This window comes from Photinus pyralis, unplaced genomic scaffold (genome assembly GCF_008802855.1).
Source record: "Photinus pyralis isolate 1611_PpyrPB1 unplaced genomic scaffold, Ppyr1.3 Ppyr1.4_LG7, whole genome shotgun sequence".
NCBI classification, from domain to species: domain Eukaryota; kingdom Metazoa; phylum Arthropoda; class Insecta; order Coleoptera; family Lampyridae; genus Photinus; species Photinus pyralis.
This window is the reverse complement of record NW_022170738.1, coordinates 7,605,490-7,632,213: the sequence shown is the minus strand read 5'-3', so window position 1 is coordinate 7,632,213 and position 26,724 is coordinate 7,605,490. Positions and strand designations below refer to the sequence as shown.

At 37.2% G+C, this 26,724-nt stretch overlaps 1 protein-coding gene across 1 annotated transcript in view; it reads left to right on the top strand.

Annotated features, from left to right (window-relative positions):
* Positions 1 to 10,939: 10,939 nt before the first annotated feature.
* Positions 10,940 to 26,724, top strand: part of LOC116175542 (octopamine receptor beta-1R-like) — a 56,662-nt gene continuing 40,877 nt past the window's right edge. Inside the window, exon 1 of the mRNA XM_031493706.1 lies at positions 10,940 to 11,184. Within this exon, the coding sequence (XP_031349566.1) occupies positions 11,123 to 11,184 (62 nt within the window). The 5' untranslated portion in view covers positions 10,940 to 11,122. The remainder of the gene's footprint in view (positions 11,185 to 26,724) is intronic.

The following is a 26,724-nucleotide window of genomic DNA, read 5'->3' as shown; positions in this document are numbered from 1 at the left end:
CTCTCTCACTCCAATGGCAAACCTCACCTTCACGCGGAACAACTGACGAGGATATGGCGACCGAGCGATTTCAGGGATAAGAAGTTAAACCTCTAACAACAGGTGCCAACGGCTTCTGTGGAGGGCGGATGAGCGGGTTACTCTCTTGTCCAGGGGATTGTACATGGCTCCCAAAGGCGCAGGAGTCTATCAAGATCAACGGCATCACAATGAGGAAGACAACGTTTCCGGACACGAGTTACTTATGCCAAAATGCTTGTATTTGCACCCGCAATCACACCTCAAAATATCGAACATCGATTTCCTAACACCCTGATATTCATTAAGAAGTAGATACACATATTTGCGCGTATTGTTTTTTTCTATGTCTACTTTTAAATGACAAAATCTCTTCTGAAGGACGCCTAATTTTATGCAACCAAAATAACTTCTTAAATCAAATAAAGATCTGACTATCATATTAATTAAGTTGAATATTATTGCTTTGACTTGTTGATATTGTCAGTTAGTATAGTGCAAATTCCAAAGCAGAACCCCATAAGAAACTTACGGGAAATTGCGACCGAATGTAATATCTTCATCATAAACCTAACTACTCGATACTGTCGCTTTAGTAACCTACCTACCAACCAAGCTATTTAAAAAGCAAGGTTATTAACAAAAAGATATTAAGGTGCGTTAAACGTTTGCTGTAAGGGTGAAATTTTAAAAGGAGCACAACATTTATCATGCAGTTTGCATTAAGCATTTTTGGTAATGCACTAATGGAATGCAATTACATAATTCAGAATAGCAGTGCAGATTATTTGGGTTGCATCAAATTAGGCGTCCTTCAGAAGAGATTTTGTCATTTAAAAGTAGAAAAAAACAACACGCGCAAATCCTACTTCTTAATGAATATCACTGTATATAGAAATTGTGTAAAGCAATCGCACGGGCTACCAGGAGCTGACATTAGCAGCGATCACGTACTGCTGATAGCGGTGCTGAAGGAAGAAATGGAACCTGGATAGATTAAAAGATGGTATTGGTATAGAATTGGGGATAGAAATCTTAAAGGAATTGAAGAGACTGAGGTGCGGATAAAGTAGAGAATTTTCAAGCAGAATCTGTGGTAGGTATAGAGAAGGAGGAAGGGAAAAGAAGCCTTGAATAACCCAAGGGAATATTGAGGTTAAAGTAGGGGAAGAAGAAACCATAGGTTTAAGTCGAGGCCGACGTGGTCTCAGTATAATAAGAGTGACAATGAGAGAAATGAAGAGTGGAAAGGCAGTAGATAACGATTTCGTAGGCCCTTTCCGATGCGTCATGCATCGAGCTCGATGGTTACATTCCCATCGTAGTAGACCTATCTTGAAATTTCGATCTCCCTCGGTTTTTATGTCTTCTGGGCCAAGATCCATGCACCCCTTTTTCTGTAGATCCTCAGGCAGGGTGGAAATAAGTTTGTTTCAGTTGCTTTTCCACTTTCTGAGTTTGAACCCTCCGCGTTTCAGTAACACGGGCGGTGTTGTAGGGATTTTCCTGATGGTGCGACCCCGTTAGTAAGTCGTTCATATGGATGTCCCGTTTAACGATTGCCGATGCTTTTGGAAACTGCTCATCTTCGTCTGCTACCAATTGTTTCAGGGTTCATACTGCTAGGTACGGTGCGGAAGTGATGCCGTAAGTAACTGTGGTTAGTATATACCTACTCCTTAATAGGCTCACAAAGAGAGTAGATTCAGAGTATGGTCCGGTACAGTTGATCTTCTCGTATTTTTTTTTTTATTGACGATTTATTTGGAGGTGCATCAACCTTTGTTTTTAGCACTTTAAAACTACATTATTATTTTTTACAGTTTATTGATCAGGTTGGTCACTTTAAGGTACTGGACTGTGGCAGTAAGTGTGGCGGAGTCATTTGAATTTAGGGCTTCCTGGAGGTTGTTGGCGACTCCAAATGACCGACGAGGAGCAGCGTAGGTGGGACACTCCAACATAATGTGGCCCACGGTGAGGTCAACTGCACATTGAGGACATAGTGGTGGTGGTTCTTTGCTCTTCTTTTTTGATTTTGATTGTCTGTACATTTTATCAATGTCGGCTGCCAGTACGACAGCATACTGTCTCCATCTCGGATAAATCTTCTTGTAGTTTTGGACCAGTTAGCATCATCTCGTTTAGGCTTTTCCCTGAACTGGAGGTTCTGAGAAGAGAACTGGCTGATGCATCAAAGACGACTCGTAATTTTGTGGGTGGAGCTTTCCTCTTTAATACCGCATAGCGTGGAATGTAGTATCCCGCAGGGGCCTCTCCTGCATTTCGAAGTACCCAGATCTTCATACTCCCGCATGAAATCGAGCGTTGTATTTGGATTCAAAGTCTTGATTATAGGGAAACCTTTCCATCTGTAAAAGGTGGACGGATGCCTTCTTCTTTGCATCTCCCAACTTCTTCTACCAGCAAGCTTACGGAATATGTGTTGTCGACGTCTTTGGTCAGCGCGTTCTGGAGTTGTATGGCTACGTCTTCTTTCCTGTCCACTTTGTCTTCCTTGAGACATCCTTCTCGCGGTTTCTTTACACCTTGCTTGACCAAAAAAGGCAGTCCATCGGTCCCAATTAGCGTGTTGATTGGACCAGGAACGTTGTAGTGATAGGGTCGGCTAATTGCCCCTTTTTTATTAACTTAGATGTCAATTCCAGCGATCAATGAACCGGTAAAGACAAAGTGAACTTCGTCATGCTGGCTTTCGATTATGAAGCTACTGGGAAAACTGGGTTTGATCTCGAGCTTGATTTGTTTGATAGTGCCCTAAAACACTCCCATGTATTTCGCTGATTTGCTGATGAGAGCGGTGGCGAGCAATACATCCGCAACCTTCTCCCCGATTGTGGGGAGAGTGGTTTTCATGATTGCTAGAGATATGAAGCATCCTACGGTGTTGCCGGTTACAACTTTTACTAGATGTTTTACGTTTTCCTGCCTAGAATCTGTTGCATTTTTTTGCACGTCGGTTCATCTCTTGTTAGAGTGTACCCTTTTGGTAGAACAGGCCATGAAAGCTGGTCCGTGTCGCGTTGTGCCTCAAATTGTGTGATCTGTATCCGTGGGAGAGGAACCTTTCGTATTCCGATTTCTTGTCACAGAGTGGTGGACGGCTTCCTTTGCAATTCCGTAGTGGGCCTTATAAGGTTTTCTAATTGTTTTTAAGAACACGTGTGTTTATGAACTCAGTACATTTTGAATCTCTTGTAAATTTGGGCAAGCCAAGTTGTGAAATCAAAATTTTCAGTGACTTTGATAAGAAAGCAATTCAGTTCTGTTATTAGAATGGCCCTGAAATTCTGCGCGAATGCAAGCCAGGAAATAATAAGTGGGGTGGGTGGGCCTCAACAATGGCCGAGGTTCAGATATGACGAGTAACCAACGGGAAATGATCAAAATCACCATTGACCTCGGGCTCCTGATAACCCACTAATTCTCCGGGCCGTATCTAATTTAAATAAATCAACTATTAACCAGAATTTTGAAAAATAAGATATAGTTTTGCTCTACAGTAACTTTATCCACAATAGGCATAACACAAAGTTCAACTCAAATAAACAACTTTGGAAACAACAGTCAGAACACATATCTAATCCTAGGAAAATCGACTGTACAAGAAAATGCATACAATTTCATATCCACTTTCTGGTAAAAGAAACGTTATGAGAAAATGTATAGTGTCATTCGGCCTTAGTCGGCACAGACGTACAAATTCAATAATCGCAACGGAGGAATTTCGACTAGAACGTAAAACTGTCTAGAAATTTGTCGATTGTGTAGTTAGGAAACATCGTTCCACAAAGTAGGCGTCAATTTGTGATTGAGTTGATTGAGCAGACGCTCAGGGTAATTTCTTTATCTTGCTTTTCCTATTTTTGTCAACATTTCAAATTGTGACAGGTTTCATTTTGCTACAGACAATCTAAAGTAATCCTGCACGAAGTCTGAGCGTCACTCTTCATTAGCTCAGTTCATTTAAACTACAGACACATATTGCAAATCATAGAAAAAGTTACACTGAAAATGCTACAGAACATTGGTCTTATGGTATGCACTTTGCAGCATCTAGCACAAGCAAAAAGCGAGCTTTCTAATTTTTCGAATGTTCATTATTGTCACGAGCGGGTGCCACTTTAACGCTCTCAAACGAAAACTCGAAATGAAAATACTTACTAAGGATGCTCATTTTTTCCGAGAAATGTCATGTTAGGAGAGCGAGTATTAATTTCGGAACTGTCTAAAACAAGAGCTTTGATGGCGAACCCTTCAATATTTCACCACACTTTCGCGAGCCTCTTGTTGTCGGAAGAGATATCCATTCTCAGTGCCCTAATTCCGAATAAATGAAAATTATTCTCATGGAACCCTTTCGAGTCGAGCGAGTGATGTTTCAGTGCCCTTAGCGCTTTAACTTGTGACGAATGGCTTTTTTGCTAGCATTCTAATTGCTTACACGGTTGCAGAGCTGGAACTTTTAAAAATAGAATCCTTTTGCTTTTATTTACAGCGCGAGCTAAAAACTAATCTAACTCACGCACAAAATTTGTTATCTAAGGTTAGTATCCGACTCACGCACTGCGTTTGAGGGGGCGGAAAAGATGTAACGAAAAGAAATGATACCGATTGTGCTTTATCGATTAAATCGCGTGTTGAAACATAACAAAGTAATTACCCACGAAATTACACACCTTGTGATTTATTTGCTCTAATCCTTCATGTCGTAAAAGGTATGAATAGAGCAGATTTTATGGGTCGTAATGCGCCATAAATCAACAGGCAGTGGCGATTTTAAATTATCCAAAATACCAAAACGGCTCAGTTTATGAAAATTAAGGCATTACGTGAGATTAATGGTGAAATAAACAAAGGATGCGCCTAACCGTATTTTTGGGAAATGGTAGTCCTGGTTGCTACACCATATGTTTGTTAATAATTTGTTGTTCTTCCTTGAAATACTAAAAGAGGGTTCGTCGAGTTAACAGGTCGTTGAGAGAACATATATTGAGTTCAGTCAACAAGTAGTGGGCCCCTTTGACCGCCCATAACACGAATATAATGTTATGGCATTTGTATAATAGGGACCGTGTCCAAAAAGTACCCAGAATTTGTTTATTTAAGCCTCATTTACATTTGGCAACTTGCTACCGAATTTCTATTTAACTGGTAACTGCACTTTTGACTTTCCGCCCATTACCTTAATTTACATTTGGCAAGTTTACTGGCAGATAGTACTTTCGGCCAGTAAACTTGCCAAGTGTAAATGAGCGGAAAGTGCACTTGCTAGTCACTTGCTACATTTCTAGTCAAATTACGGTTTGAGCTGGACTAGTGTTATCATTTCACTAAACGAAACCAAGTGTATTCTATGTGATGCTATGTAAAAAAATCCGCTGAATCCGAAAATCATAGTCCCCCTGGCCGGAAACTCCCGAAACATATTATTATAAACAAAAAACAAAGAAAAAAAGGTAAAATGTCGTTTCTTTTCGCATTTGACTTCAATTATCTCGTTAACTATTGCTCTGAGGGAAAAAATGAATAGAAACGAATTTATTTAGATTTGAATTTGGTATAAGAGACCGTTGGTATTGACCGTTGATTTTGATGTTATTGTTTTTTATGGAAAAATATTAAAAAGTAATCCCGAATATTAACAATCCATTATTACTAAGTAAAATTTATCCGATCATTTTGAAAATCGGTATTTGGTCACTTCTTTTGATAACAAAACAATATGATAAACTCGATTATCTTAGGTTTTATAGTTACTGCATAATTAAATAAATAAATTTACAAAACCATGACAACCATTTCCTAAAAATTGTGCCGATGATTTTTGCAAATCGACGGACTGTGGGATTAACTTATAAATGGAATAACTCCCGAAATATGACAAGAAAGGTAACTATATAATAGACCCTTGGCACTCTGATTAATAAAAATCATACATTTTGGTCAAATAGAAGCATAAAAAAAGTTCACACTTTAAAAAATCGTTCGATGCGACCTCTGATGCAACCCGATTTGCAAAATCATTTCTGGTTGTCTCGAAAACAAGCCCAACGTCAAAACCTGATTTCTCATGAACTATTACTCAGATTTGGACCTATTTTTTTTTAATGTAGTCTTTCCGGGAGCTTTCGATTTGCCTATTAGCGATTTGCATTTTTTGTTGTTTTTTGGAAATTATTCCATTTGTTAAAAAAGAAAATTCTTCGGATTTTGAAAAAAAAAATTCCACAGTTCGCCGATTTGCAAGAATCGTCGGGCCAATTTTTGGAAATGGTTGTCTTAGGGTGCCACTATCAGATCTATACAAAAATTGAGAACGCACTGGGAGTCACCCAGTTTGAAAGACAAGGCATCCTTTTTTTAATTTGTTTATTTAATTAATCAATGACTATATGATACCTACGGTGATCGGGTTTGTTATATTGTTTTGTCATCAAAAGAAGTGACCAAATTTTTAAAAAGATCGGATGCATTTTACTTATTAAAAACAGATTGTTAACGTTCGGCATTCCTTTTTTCTATTTTTCCTTAACGGCCGGCCAGGGGGACTATGATTTTCGGATTCAGCAGATACACTTGGTTTCGTTGAGTGAAGTGACAATATCCAGTTTAGAGTACTTTTGGAGCTAATTTGACTGGACTACATGGCCGCAAGCGGCAAATGAAGTTGAGGACCTGGCTAGTTTAGTAGCCAAACTTGCCTGTCTGGACTGTCAAATTGATGTAGTTTCGGTGTAGTTGCTGCTTGTAAATAGTGTGGGAAAGTTAGTTAACATTTTTCCGGAGCAATCAAGTGGAACCAGTGGCGTGGCGTAGGGGCGGGGGGCGGAGGCGCCACTTTAGTAGGGGCGGCAGTGTCAATATCCCGGGGCGTTTTTGAAAATAGCTAAAAGTAGGAAACGAAAAAATCTTGTGGACATACATTTAAATTTTGATTTCGTACGCAACGACGATGGCCATCGACGGACTTGAAGATGGTTTATCTGACAAAAACTGAGGCGAAAATAAAATACATGACGAAGAGGCTTCTGGAATACATACAAAAGTTTAAGCTTCTGTCCTCAATATACTCCAATCTCTATCAAGCAGTTCAAATATCATTATCGTCTTTGAAATTCTAGGTTTCTAGGTTCGACTTCAGAAGCATTGTTGGATATATTCTTTTTACCGCATTACAAAAAAAATTGAAAAAATATGTAGGTACGCTGTTTTCTGTCTGTCTGTCTTTATTGTACTGTGTGTTGTTCATCTCTCACACGGATCATACAGGTATCAAACGAAAGCTTATACATAGAATATGTCAAGAGGTGAGCCCCCCCCCCCCCTCCTCTAAACAATCGCTCGCTCTAGAAGTACTCAGATCCAGAATAGAATACGAAATTTGAATTCTTTTTTAATAAACGATAGGGAACTCAAAACCTTCACCAGCTCCTAAAACATAGGGCGTTTTTGGGGAAGATGAAAAGGGGTGAAAATCGTATGACTGCAATGGAAATGTTGTAAATCAGGAAAAACTCTCTTTCCAGTCGCTTTCTCACAAAACCCCATATTAACCGAAAAAATCGCGGAAAACCGTCTTTTTGTTTTTTATTGTTCATTTTCGCAAAAATGATTTTCTTTTAACGGGACTTGGTTTACATATACTTTTTTTATGATTCAAATGGGTACAAATTTTTTCAATATAAAAAATTGAGAAGTTTTCCAAATATTCGTTTTTTCGGCAAAAAAACTTTTTTTCAAACGAAAATTGTCCTTCAGAGATTTATCGTAGACAGTTCTATTTGGTGTCATTTTCTTCGTTTTTATCCTATACTTTTGGGTAAAATAAAAAATTATTTACCATGTAAAGCGCCATTAAAAGATCTCTGACCACGGTTCTTAAAATGTGGGATTCTCAACATATCCGAATAATCGTACGTCTCAAAAAGCCATGTCACCTACTTCGACATGACAAAAGTAGAAAATGTTCCTGACTCAATTCGACGAGTCGGGATCGGACACTGTCGGAGTAACGTCAACATTTCTGTACCTCTGATTGGCTGTCGTGTCGTGATCCGACGGTGTGTGAATTATGCATAAGATAGAAACAAAACTAAGAAATCACTACGTAAGTATAACCCGCTCGGGGATGGCGCCCAGATGTCGCCTACCCCACATCATATAGCCCCGTCCCTAAACTTGTTAATCGTTTTTCAACAAACGTTCTCCTACGGGCGCGCATTTGCTGGCGGCCAACCAGCCAGCCGGCCGGCCAAAGTGAGATTAAAAGCCACCTTTTTACAAAATTTGCAACAATTCACAAAAAATTCGAAAATATTGTTATTTTTCATATTCATATGAAGCTCTATTATGAGACCTAGATGTTTATGATAATACGTGTCTGTTCAAACACAGAAATAAGAGGTTCTCTTGTTCTCGTTTATTTGTTTAACCAGACACCATACAGAATAAAAATTCCAATTACATGGCACTGGAGCTCTGAACAAACATTAGGACTTATAAGATCTAATTTGATTTTTTATTGCATCGTGAAAAAAGTCGATATCATTCACTGAGGAGAACTTATTTAAAGTGATCAAGATCTTAATGGGGAAGTTGTGTTACTAACTGCAAAATAGTATTATTTTTCCTTAGCTTACCAAATTATTGAAGTAATTCGGAAGAGAAAACAGTTGAAATTTGGCAAAGTTGCATATTTTGATGCTTAACAAAATGCCGTTCTGAAACTGAGAAAATTGCAACTACTTTCAGTAAAATCGTTTACCGAACTTATTTAACAAGTTAAAAAGTAATCGTAAACGATTTACATAAAGCGCATTTCCACTTGCATTCATTTCCCATTTGTAAGATGCAACTTCTGTTAAAATCGTAAAAATCCGCCCACAAATATGAAAGATAGCGTTGCGCATGGGCAATCCATTGTTGACGTGCTACTTCAATTTCAGTTTATGCGAAGAATTTCATTTCAATTCTTTTCTAAATAAGAAAGTTGGAACTGCGCATGCGCAAACCTAAATTTTAAAACTAATGTTAGATTTTCCTTTGTTCCAAGCGCCTAAGTATCAAATTTCACTTAAATAGTTCCATAGATAAAAAAGTTGACACTGCGCATTCGCAAAATAAAATTTTGAAACTAGCGCTAGATTTTCCTTTATTCCAAGTGCCTATGTATCACATTTCATTTAAATTCTTCCATAAATAAAAAAGTTGGCACTGCGCATGCGGAAAACCAAATTTTGAAATTGGCGTTTGATTTTCCTTTATTCGAAGTGCTTCTGTATCAAATTTCGTTTAAATTCTTCCATAAATAAAAAAGTTGGCACTGCGCATGCGCAAAACCAAATTTTGAAATTGGCGTTTGATTTTCCTTTATTCGAAGTGCCTATGTATCAAATTTCGTTTAAATTCTTCCATAAATAAAAAAGTTGGCACTGCGCATGCGCAAAACCAAATTTTGAAATTGGCGTTTGATTTTCCTTTATCCCAAGTGCCTATGTATCAAATTTCATTCAAATACTTTTATAAGTAAAAAAGTTTGCAATTCGGTTTATAAATGGTCGAGATGCGAAAAGGGCACTGTGAATTTTGAATCGATTCGATTCAACTTTTGGCATTGCGTATTATATGGCTAAATCTATGCCCATATTGAATTTCATGCAATTCAGTTCATAACTAACGGAGATGTAAAAGCGATCGAACATTTCTAAACAAAGTTATCGTTCACACGGACAGATAGATGGACAGACAGACAAAGGAACAGACGGACAGACCAACAGGCAGACGACAGATAGCAATGCAAAATTATAAACGATCTCTAGGATCGTTAATAAACGGCAAAAGTGTAAAATTATGGAACATGTAAAAAACGGTTTTTTGTTTTTTTTACAATAACTTTTTTTGTAAGCGGTACAGAAAAAATTCCTTCCTTGGTACAAGACTCGACACCATAACGAACCAAATAGCGAAAAAAGTAGAACAATAGCTCTTAAGATAAAAAACTAGTAGCGTCGCAAAGTTAGAGGACGGACGGACGGACGGACAAAGTGGCCACAATAGCGCATTTTTTTTTTTTTGTGTAAATGCGCTAAAAACTACAAGCTCTTCTACCAGAATAGCTATTGAACGGCCATTGGAAATGTCGATCACTGGCACGCTTGAGGTACTGTCGGAAAATAAATGTGTCTTTTTACAAAATGCCTTGATCCGTGCATAAAGTTATGTATGTTTCGTTATGCCTTTACGACATAAATAATTACTTTTTTTGAAAGTCTGGATGAGTAAACGGAAACTACCACCACTTAATATTCATTCCAACGCATATGTATGCATATATAAATACGTACCTACTGTTTATGCATGCCAACAGCGTCTCGGGTAAGGATCTGTGAAGTTCGTCCTGTCGCTTTTTGCTCTTTAAATCCAAAAACTCGGTAACGAGCTATAAACGCCCATACGAGTTTGAGAAAAGAGGAGTTTGAGATAGAATTACCAATATAAAGTCTCGGTAGTCCTATTTCATGGAGGGAAACAGTTTTAGGAACAAGCTTCCCTTAATTGCTCAAACTGAGACCCTTAAGGCACGATTTAATTTCTTTTAAACTTGGGATCTTTCAACTGCCAATTAAGGTAAATTGTTTTCTAAAACTTTACAAACGATCCTAATGACTATATCAAGTAAATGTACACCTGTGCATTAACTACGTTTAGTAAGTACACCAGGCAGCTGTCACCATTTCCGAGTTTGTTTGGAGTGTCACCGTGCACTTTAAAGTTTCATGTCGTTATATGTATGTGTTTATTTGGTATCGATGTACTGCAAAGTTACGTATCTTTTCTTTCTCAAAGGAGAGCTGGATTTCAAATAGTGTAATTGCAAACAGCAGTCCTCTTTCTAAACCGGATGTAATTTTAATTTGCGTGAGTGGATCCGGCTATCTTCGAACAGAAAGTTATAATTAAAAAATGTTTCCACTTCGGCTAATTATCCCTATTTGGATTAAATTTCAAAATCAATACGGAAGTGGGCGAAATACTGGCGAGTTTGCTTTTTTCATTCATTTATGGTGATTGATTACGTTGAATGAGTGTACAGTGTCAACGGAAGAGGAGCTTTTATACAGTAATGGAACAATTTAGTTTACAGTAAGTAGTTTGGCAAATTCTAAATTTAGAATTCCTTTTGGAAAAACTTTTCCAAATACTTCACTAGGGCGAATTCCTATTAAACTTTCCTCGAGCGTTCCCAATGCATTTGCAAATTTGGGTGAAGTATAATTATTGTGGAATCTCACAGTACAATCTATGGGGTGTAAAAATCGTCGTTTTTTACTTTAATTTTAATTGGGAAACATCTAAAATAGACACTTTCCACTTCTAAATAATAACGATGACATCATTCCTTTAAATGATGCTTGCTCAATGCTCATGCAACGTCTGACAGGAAAGGTGTGGTGCACGCAAAGTCGTTATTGAAAAATCCACCAAAGTTACATCGCATCGTTGAGTGAAGGACCTAGATCCTTCACTCAACGGTTACTTGATATAACATTAATTCAAGTTCTAGAACGATGAGTTAAATGAACACTTTCTTTATATCTGTCATACCAAACCTGTTTATCTTACTTGTCGGGTTAGCGACTTCCTACGACTTTCTCTAACAAATGGAAAGCGATTTTCCACGCTTCTTTCAGAAGTGAGCCGGATAAAGCTGACATTTTCGCTGCACAAGGTGCGATAATAGAATTTTTTCGGCTTTCATTGTTCCAAAAGTCACAAGATTTGTTTGGTAAACAAGGAGTTAATCTTGTCTGGAGCCAGTAGGATGATTAGGACCCCGTAAGATTTGTTGGACATACGAGATTTAAAATTTTATTCAATACTAAAACGGTAAACTCAATTAGTGCATGTATAACTGTAGTAAAAACAATAACGGTATGGACGGTTGGAATCCAATTATTAGTCGTACATCAAATAAATAATAATCTTGGAAATTTATGCACAACAACCGTTGAAACAAATACTGACTTCTGTTCAATTTAAATTTTATTTTTGGTATCAAATTTATAAATGAAATGGTGAAAAAATGCGTATTAAATATTACCTAAAATATAATAAGTAATTTAGAGAGGGTTGTGAAATTGGAAGTAAATTTTGAAGTAGTATATGCACAGCATGCGAGGTTTCCTGTAAGAAAAATTTTTACAAAATTTTGTTTGTATCGAAATTCATAATAGGCAAAGATAATCGAATAATTTGATGAAAATGTTGAACTTATTAAATAATTATTAATTAATATAATTAGTAGTGTTATCCATGTATGTTGTAGTGTAATGTGGACGTTATTTCGGTCTCAACACCAAAAAATAATAACGGGACACTCTGTAATAAGCACAAAGTTGGTTTATTGTGTCGGAATTATATCTCAGTGTTGTCTTTCCTTTTAGAGGTGTGGTTCTTGTTTAGATTTCATTGATTTTGTAAATTGTTTATTTAAAATTGTGTATTTATTTGTAAAGCGTGAAATTGCCTGTTAAAATGTAGACTTCTGGTCGTTTCCGATAAGGAGTTTATATCGGACGAAATTTAATTAACAGACGTGTTCTTACCTCTGTTAGAAGACGTTAGGTGTTTCGAAGAATTGTGCATTATTTTCAGCGTAAGTCGTGCACCGGTAGCTTGGTGGGTTGTGTTGTTGGAAAGAGACGGCCGGAATAGTGGGCTTTATTTGGCACACGAGTTATTTTACAAAAACTAAAATGGGTAAGAAACTAGGATACTTGTCAGATTCATGCCTAAACCAGTCGCTAGCGTGGAATAATTATTTTGACCAAAACCACAAGAGTTTAGAGTAAGTAAATTTTAAATTAAATTTTCCGGGACAGATTTGACGGAGGCGACCTTTTTTGGAAGCAAGTTTTAATGAGTGCGAATCCTCCAAATTCGAATTTATGGGGACGAATCATTTGGAGCGAAATTATCGCGGAAGACGGACACTTTGTTATGATGGAGCAGACAATTGTGTTGCTTAATCTTGTTATCTGTTGTTGAGTCATTGTGGTTATAATCAAGGTAAAGAATTCTCCTTTCAAAAGGAAAGGACACATACGCCTTTATTATCCCTCTCTTATTATGGGCCCTCAACAGCCTTTCGTCCAATTACAGAGTGACCCGCATAATGTTTTTTAGAGGTGCCCCTGCAGAAGATCTTAAGTTGATTTGGGGTGGTGAAATTTGCACTTTCGGACAAAAGGAACCATATACAAAAAATAATCCCCACGAACTTTCAACTTCGGTCCAATTACAACACTTCTCAAACCTACCTAGCTCTTTAATGAATATTTTCCTTAGTACACCCGCACCCCGACTCAACAAAATAAATCAATTCTAACTTTAAATTTCTGATTACAAGGAAACAATGAATGAATGAATCAATAAAATAAATCGTAATTGAGCATGAGGCTTCGCTGTTCGTCGGTAAAGGGATCGAATGAACACCCAACTTGCATCATTTTACATAAATAAAATTTATTATACAACTACACACGAAATTAAACAATAAAATCCTATCTAACAACAATTGGACTACAGTGCCCGAATAAACAAATACCAGGATATCTTAAAATTACATACAGTTTTCGAGTTACAATACTCCAATAAAATCCGGATACACATAAACACTAATTAACTATCGGAAACAAATGCACCTAATAACACCCAAAAACTTGGTCTTCCAAACAAGATGTAGCGATGTTGATTGTTGTATCTGGCTGGCGCAAGATGGAATCACAAACGCTTAGTAACCAAGCCAACCAATTAACCAGCCTGTCACACGACACACTTTATATATGTATCGCATATACATTTGTTTTACCAATGGAAATTTAACCCCCTTCAGAGTGCTTGACGTTGATTTTTTGTGGGTGCGATTTTGACGCTAGTAGATACAGGTGTTTCATATAGTAAAGAAATGGGTGGCAGAGGGGATCAAAAGAGCAATTTTTTCCAAATAAACATTTGAGGCCCACCATCAGAAAAAGGAGTGAAATTTGCACTTCTTCTTTAAGTTTTTTCTCAACAACCATAAGAGTGATATATTCACGGGTACTTCGTAATCCTCCGCCCTTAGAGAAGTATGCGAAGGCATAACTTTTGTTCCTCTTTATCTGTCTCCTATCAATTGGGTCTTCAACTCAAAAGCATCAAAACTTATCACTGAATCAGTGATAAAGACCATCTGTGTTACTGTATCCCCGTATAGAAAACTTTGAACTTGCGAATCGCTGATGAACGAACTTTCAATTCAATCAGAGGATAGTTTCTTAGAGTGAAATGTTAAACGAATCTTCACGAGCATTGCCCATTATATTAAGAAGATGAATTTGATAGTTATAACCAAACCACCAAAAGGTAAAGATCATGAAAATCATAAATCTGTAAAATCCTAGGAATATATTTGCGACTGACACATTTCTATTTAAATACGCCACCATTATCCTCCCGTTCCCACTCGCAAATATTGCAGTAGGTCAAAGTGAAACCTTCACTTGCTTCCTTAATACACCCACACGAGTCGCTTTTATATTTTATTCTCCACGGCAAAATATCTACTACCTATATTTATTCTACATTCTGAATTCTTAATATCTCCCTTAGGGCGTTGTAGGGTTGCTCCTAAGGTACATTTCTAAGTAGTGCGTTTCCAACAATGCGTCGCGGTATTAACGTTGGTCCCTTAAATTGCCTACATTATACACACCGTATGTAATCCCAATTCCAATCTATCGATTACGGGCGCCGTTAATACCTTCCACTTCAGAGTTCAGCAGACTTGAGGTAATACGAACGCCATTAAGTTTCTCGTTAACAACATTTTACTTGTGCCGTTAAAAATACGCCCAAGTAAATTGAATTTAATTAACTTTTTATAATCCTAATTCGTTTTCACGATCAGAAGGATCTCTCTAAGGAGCGTAAATCAGAGACGAGATCGTTACACCTTTTTGCTTCGCTTTTGACTCGCTACTTCGTTATGCAGATTAACAAACACGTTAAAGTTTAAATAGACACGTTGTTTTCAGGCTTAAATGTTTACGCACTTGCTTTACAAATCCGAACTTTTGCTTTTGCTTTGTAAACACCGGGAAAGCGTATTGAGCCAAACTGAAACAAATTCCAAACCACGTAAATCAAATTTAAAATCAAAACTTTCCTTCAAGGTATGTGCTCCTAATGTATGCGTATGCGGATCAAGTAACATACAGAAGTAAAACGAATAAATCTTTTTTTGCAAGAAAAGTTAATCCAAATAGATTACATTGCAGTCATAAGTTTTGAAAATTGCACTTCTCGAGGTTAATCTAGCCCACCTCCCCCCTAAAAAAATACTGGCCATCCCTGCTACTTCATTCTGGCTACGGGTCTGCGGAAAAGGTTGCGTTGAAACTCAAGGGGGGAAAATTCGGTTTAAAACGCGGGATTTAAGTTGAACGCCCATAAGTCACTACCGGGTGATTTTGCGTTTTTGTGAAAGACGTTCCGCGAGGACGTATGTTAAAATCGAGCACCTGTAATCTGACGCAAAGAATTACGTTTTGTGCGAAGAGTTAAATGTTGAAAAGCACGTGATTAAAGGATAATTTCCCTTCAATTAAAAAATCAGAAGTATTACGACCAATACAAAATAGTATCCATAAAGCAAACGTGCGGATCAAAGTTTGGCGTCCCTCAAAGGACAGAATTAGAATCGCACATATGTACTTGACGATACCATACACCCTACAGTAATTTACAGGTGACCGACTTAACAACGCTTATGGCTCAACGGAAATTCTCTCGAGGTTCGCCGCATATTCTTTAACGCCCTGCGGTATATTGCAGGTGGTCGAAGCGCTGACCGGTTCACGCTAATCATCTCGCGGTTCTACGAAACTTGGAATGACATAAAAAATATACCTACCCTGCGATTATTTGTAGGTCTCCCAACTTCGCTCACGCTTGAACGCCTCACGGTCCTCTCAAAACAATCAATCACTTACTCTTTTATCTCGTTGATTGAGACCCAGTGCTCGTCCACTAATATCCCCGATTAGCTCTCTCGCGACTAATAGAACGAAATAGTGTTTTCTGTGCCTCATAAAAGTAAGTAAATCTAAATATTAAAATAACATTAACCAGTTAAACAGCGCAGTTGTTGAATGCAGTAAGCCCCTGCTCTGTATTTGCGAACAAAAAGTAGGTCTTCGATACGTTACTACGTTTAATTAGGTGATACGGCAAAAGTGGTTGTAAACTTGTAACGTTAATTGGTGTTTACTTTGATTTCATTTTTCATTAAAAATGCAAGCTTGCAAAAGATTAGCGTAAAATTCGAGGGTAAACGGGGGAAAACGCCAGTTGAAATGTTTTTAATTCAATATCCAACTGTTACTTTACTAAAAGCATTTTATATTCATAAACTTCGGGTTTACCAAATCAATTCAGAAACATGTTTCGAGCTAACTATTGTTTACACAGACAGATTTTGCAATTAGTGCGCAGAACTTCAGAAGCGTTCCAACAAAATTTCAATGAGATTAAGCGTATAACAAATACAGCGTTCTTTTGCTTCATTAATCACCAGGGATTAGTGATTGCGGAAATAATGGAGCAACCTCGGGAACTTTTAACATGGATACTGCGTCTTGATTAGCTAGAAAAAATAGATGGGACAAATTGAGATGGATTTGACATCTATCAACTGTACCTACGGGACAGAATTAGAAATTTAGCCGGTGTTACCAATGCAATTTCGAGCTTTAATCATTGTAAGGGTAATTTAATATCAAATCATTTTTATTAATTTAAAAACGGGCACATTTCCCAATATTGCCTGTCAAAGAAGAGGGAATAACTAAAGATTAGGTCTATTTCACAATAGTGCCCCATCTTGAAAACAAGGATTCGCAGAAAAATTGATACTTATCGATATACCATTCAATCTTACTTGACTTCCGGAACAAGCGAAGGCGGTTCTAAAACTGAGTTCCAGAGCCAGGAGTAAATTGTTTACAACTAAAATAGAATCACAAACATGGTCTCTAAACTAAACAAAAACAAATCATTCTCGAACGATTAATTCTATGGACCTTAATCAAAATCAGTCGAAGCTCCTTGCGGGACTATCTTTCGGTTCGCCAGAGGGGTCAGGTCTCAAGAATACCCTCCAATATTATATTATATTATATTATTCCTTATTGAAATGCCCAGTCGTTTCTAAAATCGCTTTAGTGGCAGCCATGCCGAGGAGACCCGAGGTTTGCCCCTTTTATTTTGGCTCTGAACCATTATCAATTACTAATCAATAAAAAACTATGGCAATACAAAAACAAATTCTATAAGTATTTCAAGCCCCCACATAAAAGAAACAACACTCCGACTCATCGCACAAGCCAATAACAAACATCGTAATTGAAAAGTTGATTTCTTGCAAAATTCCCTAAATTGTATTAACGCTATGCATTAATTTTCAACCTTCACTTAGCAAATAATAAAATCCATCCAGTAGAGAAGGATGTAATTAATTCAAAACAGCTTTAATTTATTTGAACATATCGAGGCTATAAGAGTACGAGAAAGGAATTCCAGTTTGTCGGATTTAATCAAATGGACATCTAGATAAATATGAAATGCAATATGAAATTTCTTTGCATCTGAATCCTTACTAGAAGCAATGTTTCCGAAAACACGAGGCACTCCCTTTCCGCCGTTTCCTGCCGCCGTTCCGCCGTCTTCCACCGACTCTCCCCGCCGTCACCGTCTGCACATTTTGTATTGTATATTGACAGCTGGTTTTTCTTTTTTATTGCCTTCATTAAATTTCATTTTTGCAATTAGACCATTTATATTTTTGTGTAAAGGAGAACCTAAGCTACCTTTGGTGGACGAGCTTCAGGCGAAAGTTCGTCACAATGGTGTTTCCTTCTTTATCTTGAACAAGAACGTCTTTTTCTGGTATCCTCTTCTTTCGTTTCCGACTCCTTGGTGAAAATTTCTGATTTTTTGACTTGGTATTTCTTTTATGTATCTTTGAGTTTGTTCTCTTTTGTTGTTTTTTGTTCTTCATATCTGTTGCCCATCTTTCTTTGTTTTTGGTTTATGTCTTTGGATTCTGTTATTCTTTTTGTCAGCAACTCTAATATTTCTTCCCTTTGAAATTCGCTTTCAAGCCACCTTTTTGGGTTCTTTTACTGTTCTGTCAAATTCCTTTGCTGCTTCGTTTAACAGTTGTTTAATTTTTCCCAGTCTTCTTCTATTTTGTTTTCATTTTCAGTTTTCTTCTTCTTCTCCTGTTACCAAGCAATTGATTCGTTGTTTTTCCGTTGGGGGCTCTCAATGTTGCTTTATCTATTTGTTTCCTTTCAAAGTAGGTATCATCTTTATTTTTTGGGTAATGTTTATCAAAAATTTTTTTCATTAATCCGCAACCAAGAAATCCCAGGTCAATGCGAAATTGTCTGACCCTTTTCAAACGCAATCGTCAAGACAGCTTTTAGGAGTATTCCACACCCAATAGATTTTGGAAAATCAAAACAAAAGTTGAAAATGCCATAAGAAAGATATCTTGTCTTTAATTTAACAAGCCACCTCAAGTTGGGTTTAGTGTAGGTAACAGATAAGGGATAAAGTTTCCTGGTGCTGCCAATGAGTGTTTTATATTAGTGATACATGCACCTGCCACAAAACCATGGTTACGACCCGATTATGGATTATTTAAAATAAAAGTAAATTTTCTTTGTTTATTTTGTCGATCACCTATGGGGTAAATTTAAAAACGGGCTTGTACCCCTCTATATTTCAGTTTTTTTTTGCGTATGTGTTTCGGAATAAATTTTGTTTTTGTCAATTATGTGTTTATTTGAATCCACTGTGCGACTCAGATACAGTTCTCATGTTCCGATTTTTGGATTTGTGCCTCAGATTTATCTCATGTTGTAAACAAAATAACAAATAAACTGTATAGAAATATCCGTCAACATAGAAAAACTGTAATGGCTACATCCACAAGTGCCCTATTTGCAGACGTACTCATTGAATGACAATTTCAATTTATTGAAACAATTTCCAAATTGTGCGCTTGTCCATAGGTTTTTTTTTGCATTTATTTCCAAAGCAGTAAACAACCAAACATCAAAAGCATTTTATAAAGGAGGAAAACGCTTTTAAAAAATTAAAAATCCTCCGTATCAATATTTAAGAGACAACTTTCAAACAAGTTCGGCCTTCCTTTTATGCTGGGCGCGCATTTCGTCGATCCAAGTTTGTCGCAAACATTTCTAAAATAATCTTCTTATAAAGCGCAAATTATAACCGAAGGAAACTTAGAAGAACACAGCTGTCAACAGCGACTAATTAAATTTGTTGCGCCGCTAAAAGAAACTTCCCCATGATTGAAAACTTGCAACAGATTTAAATCTCAACACTCCAGCTATAATAGAATATAAAGCGTAAAAGATATCGTACAATGATCTCTGAAAATCGCTTTACGAATTTCCAATATAAACCGTAAATATCATTTTTTCTGCTGGTAATCCTCTTTTCCAGACAATGTAAAGATTGCTTACTGAAATTGTAAACGAGACTCGCATCGACTAAAATCTACTTCGTCTCGGTGTTTGTTTTGGGGACACAATATATCCCATTCAATACGGTTCAATGTAAAACCCAATTAAATTTAACTATAATACGTTGATGTCCTTTAACATTTACATTTAAACACATTCCGACCACCAATTTCGTAATTATTTTAAAATTATGTTTTGTATTTAGACTAATCGAATTTAAATAAATAAACTGTTCAGTGGCAGAAACGCAAATTTTACGTTATTGGATCCTTTGTGTGAATGGAAGGGCTTTTAGACAAACGATAGTCATGTGACCGCACTTGTTTTGCAGGACTTGGTAACCCAACGCGTTTAATATTATTATTCACGACCTACTGTTTTACAGGAAAAACTCTTGTGTATTTCAAGAATCATCTATGGTGGTTACCAACGTGTACCTAAGTTGGAATCATGGTTTATCAAAATCCTGTGCCATTCAGCATTGAATTTGCCAGCTGCTTGCAATTTAAATTAGTATTTCGCATTTCAGGAGCCACAAAAATGTAAGAGTTTTAGGTGGCTAGTCCATTAGTAATCCATTAGTATGTCATGTAATTTAAATACTTTGGTTTTGCATTCAGTTCGTATCGAAATGCAGTTTTCGGCAGCATGAAGAAAAATATACAATACTCAGTATCAAAATTTAAACTCAAAAGCAATCAAGCCGTAGTCAGAAAAATATTAAAAGTCGAAATAGGCTTCCGCAAGGAATTGTTAAATGACTATCAAAAAGTCCATTCATTACAATTTGGACTAATCGAAAGTCATTGTGTGCAAACGTTAGCTCACGGAGTATCGACGAAAATAAAAAATCTTAGAAGTCAAGCCACAGCCTTCCTGGGCTCAGAAGGGCGCTATCGGCAAAAATCGGCAATTAAATATTAAAAAAAATGCGCGAGACCACAGACACAGATCAGAGACTTGTTATAACTAGACCGCGTATAGCTCAAGTTGTATGTTGTCAACATGGTAGGCCACCCACCGAACTCGTAAAGGCAAGAACTTTCGCGCTCCAATCTTCACTATTTGTTTTTGCTGGGATTATATCGCTGAACTGGGTTAGTTTTTCAGTACTTTTTAAAATTTCTTTGCTGAATCGAAAGCGCACACTTTCTATACACATAGTGTTTTCAGAAAAGTTTATAAACGGTAATAATGAAATAAATGTAATCTAGTGTAAATTTTCGTATAAGGTATTTTTTTACCGGATAGTTACATCTAGGTATAGTTATTTAGAATGGAATGGAAACAGCAGAAATGCACAAGAATATTTTGAGAAACAATCTTTGCGATAGTGTAACAGAGATATGAATTTGTTTATTCCGCGTCTTTGTTGTACGTCGCGCAGAAATCTGAGAAATCTCCACGGATGTAATTTGTTTTTGGCATTTCAAGATCATATCATCATCATATATACCATAATCATGTCCTGCAGGCTGCAGTGAATGAACTTAATACTGAAGGTATTCTTTACAATACGTATTCATTACGAAAATAAGAAAATAAACGAAATAGATGTGAGAATTGGACATTTATACAACAAATAAGTATTGTTTAAAAGCCAATAAACATTTTTATGTCGATAAGCACATTTCATTTTACCATTGAATAAAATTTTTATGCAATGATTCTAGTTATTTCGACTGGTTTATGTAGGATCTTGCTAAACTGGTTCGCGCTTTGCCTTTACGACTATGATGTGTTGCCTAAACATGTTGGCAACACTCTTTTATACCGTAATCTGGGGTGGCTTGGGACTACGGTACGACTTGGGACAAAATTGAGATATTTCATAAATGCTCCTATTATGCCCACCTATGACGTAAAAGCGAAATTTCAACTGATCCAGTACACACTAGACAAGTATCGGAATCTGTAATGTTCAGAAAAGTACATTGGCGGTCATTTCACGAATTGAAAACCTAACCCCAAAATATCTCTTGTTTTCCGGTGGTCGAATGCTAAGCACCGTATCTTGGGTAAGTTTATTTTTAAATTTTTTTAACGTGGCGTGCCACGTTCCCGGTAGTGTCCTGAGGAAAACACATGTGTCTGCATGTAAAAATCTTTGAAGTCAGCCCCTACAGATTCTTTGTTATAGAAAAACAACATTTCGTAGGTGACTTGGGACAATGCCTAGAACTTATAAAAGGAAGCCCGGCGCGAGAAAATATCAAGACTTTAGTCAAGCGACACTAGAAGAAGCTTTAAAAAAGTATGCCAACGGAGAGCTTAGTCTCCGGGAGGCCGCGGCGAATTGCGGTATTCCGAAATCGACCATTCATCGAAAATTTAGGGGTCAAAATGCAAGAAAGCCTGGAGGGCAAACAGTTTTTAGCGCTAAAGATGAAGAACATATTTTAAATGGGCTATTACTAAGCGCTAAGTGGCTTATTTTAAAAAATCGTTATTTTTCGTTCAATAAAAATAGGATATTATGAGGAGCTAAAGTGATACTTTTTATGGCGAGTCAGTGTTTGATGGCCGAGCGAAGCGAGGCCAGCAAAATACTGACGAGCCATAAAAAGTTACTTTAGCTCCGCATAATATATGCTATTTTTTCTTCAAACGTGAGAATAACGCCCAAATAATGGTTTTCAAATCGGAAGAAATATTAACCCGATCGTTATGGGTAGCCGTGAGCGCGTCGGCCGTGGTGACTATAACAATTGCTATAGTTGGCCATTATTAGTTTTGACGTTTTAATTGTGGACGAGTTTTTCGATTTCAAATAAAAATGAAATTGCACAAAAAATACTTTCGACAACTTTAGAAAATCCAGGTTTATCAGATGGAATGACTTCAACTACTCCTTCATTTGAAGCAGAAACCAATCCAGTTTTTTGAAAATACTTCATTCATTCATTAGAAATAAGACGAGCCAAACAAAACTTGACTCTTCAAAACTTGGATGCTGCAGGAACGAAGGTTTAATTTCAATAATGGTAATATGACTAACTGAACTTTCAACATTAACTATTATTTAAATAAATAAATAGCTTCTTTGATCGACTATATTTTTATTTCTGTTAAAATCAGAAGGAAAGATCAACGCACTTGCTAGGTGAACCAAGAACCTAATGTAAATAACATCAACTTGTCAAAGCAAAACAATGTGACACTGGCACTGAAGCGTTTTAATGCCTAGGCACTAAAATACTTCACTGCCGCTTGTTCGATTGTTCTAAAAAGTCAAACTTTAACTCAGAGTGCTGGGCTACGTAATGTCAATATTATATGACGTTTGAAGAAAAACAATATTTTTGTAATATTTTTGTATTTTTTTAAAATATATAGTCCTTGTCCCAACTTACTCACCCAGCCATCTCCAGCCTCCCAAAATCTTTTAGATATGAGAAATCAATGAAAACATTACTTGTCCCTACTGACCCCGCTGGGGTGACTTGGCACAGCACCTTCCTTTTTAAAAATTTCACAGAGTGAAAATGATGGCAAAAATGGAACAGTCATTCGAAGGGGCATGTCACGAAGATGTTATATTATTTATTTGAGAATTTTTGAGTCTTCCGTGAAAAAGTTACGGCAAAAAAACACAAAACACTGTCTCATGCCACCCCAGTTTACGATACGCGAGTGGCATTGTATGCACGGTCTAGGTATAACAAGTCTCTGACACAGATCGGGTAACTCAAATACTAAAAATAATTCAGTGAAGTGAAGTTAAAGCGCAAAAGCAAAATTTTGATTTGAAATCGAGTGGTAAATTAAAGGGTCATGCTTACAATAAAACCTAAATTCCCATTCCGAAGATATGCCAGAAAAACTAAAATTTACTAATTTTTTTAAATTTATTTCTGATGTTATTTCAACCAATACAAAACAAATAAAAGAAACACCTTCTCATTGCCGCCTTTTGAGCTCTACAAGACACCGTTGAGAGATTTTCAATACAACGTGTAGTTCTGGAGAAATCATCATCAACTTTATTTTTGTATATAGGCCGTACCTAATTTTTCTTATTTTCATTAAAGATTCTACTTTAGGCATTCGGCTATACAGATACGAATAGTGAGCGCGAGTAGGTTCATTTAAAGAAAGTGTGGGTTTTTGAGCAGAGAATAAACCGTCCCTCTGCGTCGGTGCCTTTCTTCAGAGCCGGCAACTCAGTGAAATAAGAATCGCAGCTTGGGGATTTGTTAAGAAGGGACGCTAGTAACGACTTTTGCGGTGGTTCCGTTTTACCTTAACAGCTCGGCGGTATAGAAGAGAACAGATCCTCTGCCAGAAATTTTGTTAATTGTGGAAGAAGCCAAATTAAGTGTAAAAGTAACAATTAGCGGTAATCATCAATCCGGAAGCACTAAGATTTGAAGTGAAATTCGTGACGTATTATAAAATAATTGTGCCCGCATGTTCGTGCGATAGTGGTAACTAATGTTGTGCACACAGAAAGCCAGTTTGAATGCAGTCGAGGTAAATGTAAAAGTTCATTGCCCGAACATTTCCATACAACGAAAGATATTCGTACTAGGGCGATTCAAGAAAGCTCCACTTCTATTTTCCGAAGGATATCCAATTGGATCGAAAAAATTTTCGTTTCTATATTGTCGAAAGCGCCCCCTGTTTTAAATTTGCGTAAAAAATATTTTGTTAAACATTGGTAATTACAAAAATAGTATCTTAAAGGTACTAATCGGTGTAAACGGGCTACAGCTGTCCTGTAATCTATAAAATTAAGAAGTACGAACTCATTTAGCAAGAATTCGGTTCATTCACCGAGAATGTCCATGTGAAAGGGTTGAACTTAGCCACAAGGGATGTTTACATTAACATTTTGGTAATTCCCGGAATGCCCATATTATTATAGCGTATAAAACAAGTAATCCGCTCCCCACATCTCTGAACAGAAAGTTTCATATCTATAGGGTGTAAAAGAAGACAGCTTGTGATGTAAATTACGCTCTCTTCTGTACCTGAAACTTAGTAAAACCACTAGCTTTATTAATTAATATAACTGGCTCCCTCAAGCTCTCCTGAAAAGCTTTTGAATTTAAATTTTGTATTACAGTTGCCCACGCGCCTCCTCCGCTATGAATACAAGCATCTTTTAAATCTAAAGTTTCAATTTAATTTAAAAGAAAAACTAAATAAATTGACAAAGTATAATAGGTAACTCATGGGAGTGGACGAACGTAGCGGCAGTCGGCGACAACGTGGGTGTTCGGCCGACGGAACGGACGCGAGCGTCACCTAGGATACGGGCTCGGCCCCTTATTAAGATCGGCGGTGGCAGGGGTTCGGTGGATCGGTCTCGGAAACCTCGGGTAAACGGCAACTCCTAGGAACCATACGAGTTCAACAAATGGCGGCGGTCACTTCAGAAAGGCTAAAACACAGTTACGGCAAACTCCCTAGCGGGAATGAAAGCAACAAACACAAATGGCGAAATACACGCGGGAAAGCAAATGTAGGAAAACGGAAAAATATTCGCCCCTTTTACTTAAGACCAAAGGTGGAAGATGAAAGAAGCAAAAGATTGGTGATTGAAATTTCACACAACGTAACTGGCGAGGATGCAAAAGGACCCTAGTTCATAGCCCATTTTTTATTTATCTAAACATCCATTTCGGAAGGAAGAAAACTGGAATTCCCGCTCCTTCCGATTATACCTTCGATACGTTCAAACAAAACGTTTTTAATTACTAATAGCCCAGGCACTTTAGGTTAAAAAATAGACAAAATTAGTAACTATAGCTGGTTTTTGGTGAGTTGTTAGTGTGTGATAAGGTAAGTATTTTCTGAAAGTTCCCCTCACTTCCTCCGCTTGCTTCACCCGGTAGAGCGATAAAAAAGACTTAAGTGGCGCGAATACATTAATATCGCTATTACGCTCTATCTCCGGCACAGTTTTGATGGTTGTGGACTTAAATTGTTCAGAATAGTAGTGGATATGCTAAAGAATAACCACTACAACAATTCATGGCATTTTAAACTGTTTTCTTTAAAATGTTTAGTAATATTTTGTGACAATACAATGAAACATAAAAAATTGCAGTGTCTAGCACAGATACAACTCGCACACCTGCGTATGCGCAATTCTACCCATTTATGACTAAGAATATGTGTACCAAATTTGAGTCCAATTCGGTTCAGCCGTTTAGCCGGAAATGAGAGTACCTGTAGACGGACCGACCGATCGATAGACCGACATCATTGAGATTTTGTTTGATGTTTGATTCCTGGATCCTGGTGCTTCAAAACGTCTATTTCCGTCAAAGGAGTGGGAGGTCATTTTTGACCCCACTGAATTAATACCTCCCTTACTAAAGTGCGGGTATTAAAACCGAGGAAAACCACTGAACATCGCGTCGTAAACGGCACATTAAAAATCAGACGCAAGACGACACGAGTAGATCCTTATCAGCATTTTATGAGATCACTTGCATGTCGAAATGTCCAGAGGACCATAAGGAATATCTCGTATGAGCTCGCCATCGACAACCATCGTTGTTTGATGGGCCTTACGTGAGGAAAACAACAAAGTCAGTGTTAGAGGAATCTATAGAGAATTATGCTGCATACACTGATAGTCCACCGACCTACAAAGTGCAATACGTTGTCGACGTAGGATTCCTTCTCAGGAAAGGAGTTTGGCCGCGACCTAGCTAACCGGGATATTTGCCATTCGTATGTCTAATAGGTACTGACACACTATGGTAAGTCCACAGTGGTAGTATTTGATGGGTATGACTCATCAACGAGCACAGATTCGCTGATGAGACAGGGGGGAATCTATCGTGAAGCTGTTCAGGGCCCGACTAAAACAAATTTAGTAGTTCGTGATACTTGTTCTTGCAAACTTACATGCATATTTGCGACTTGATATCTCGGTACTTACACGAGTTAAATGAAAATTTTAAATACCAAAGTTGTAGGAAATTTCATGCTCTTCAAAATTCGCCAAGGCGACTTTAACGGAAATTGGTAGTTAAAACAGATATATCACTAATTGCACTGGCCTAGTTAAGTAGGTAGTATTCTGAATAAAACAAATTATTGAAACACCTCACTCAGTTCGTTAAAT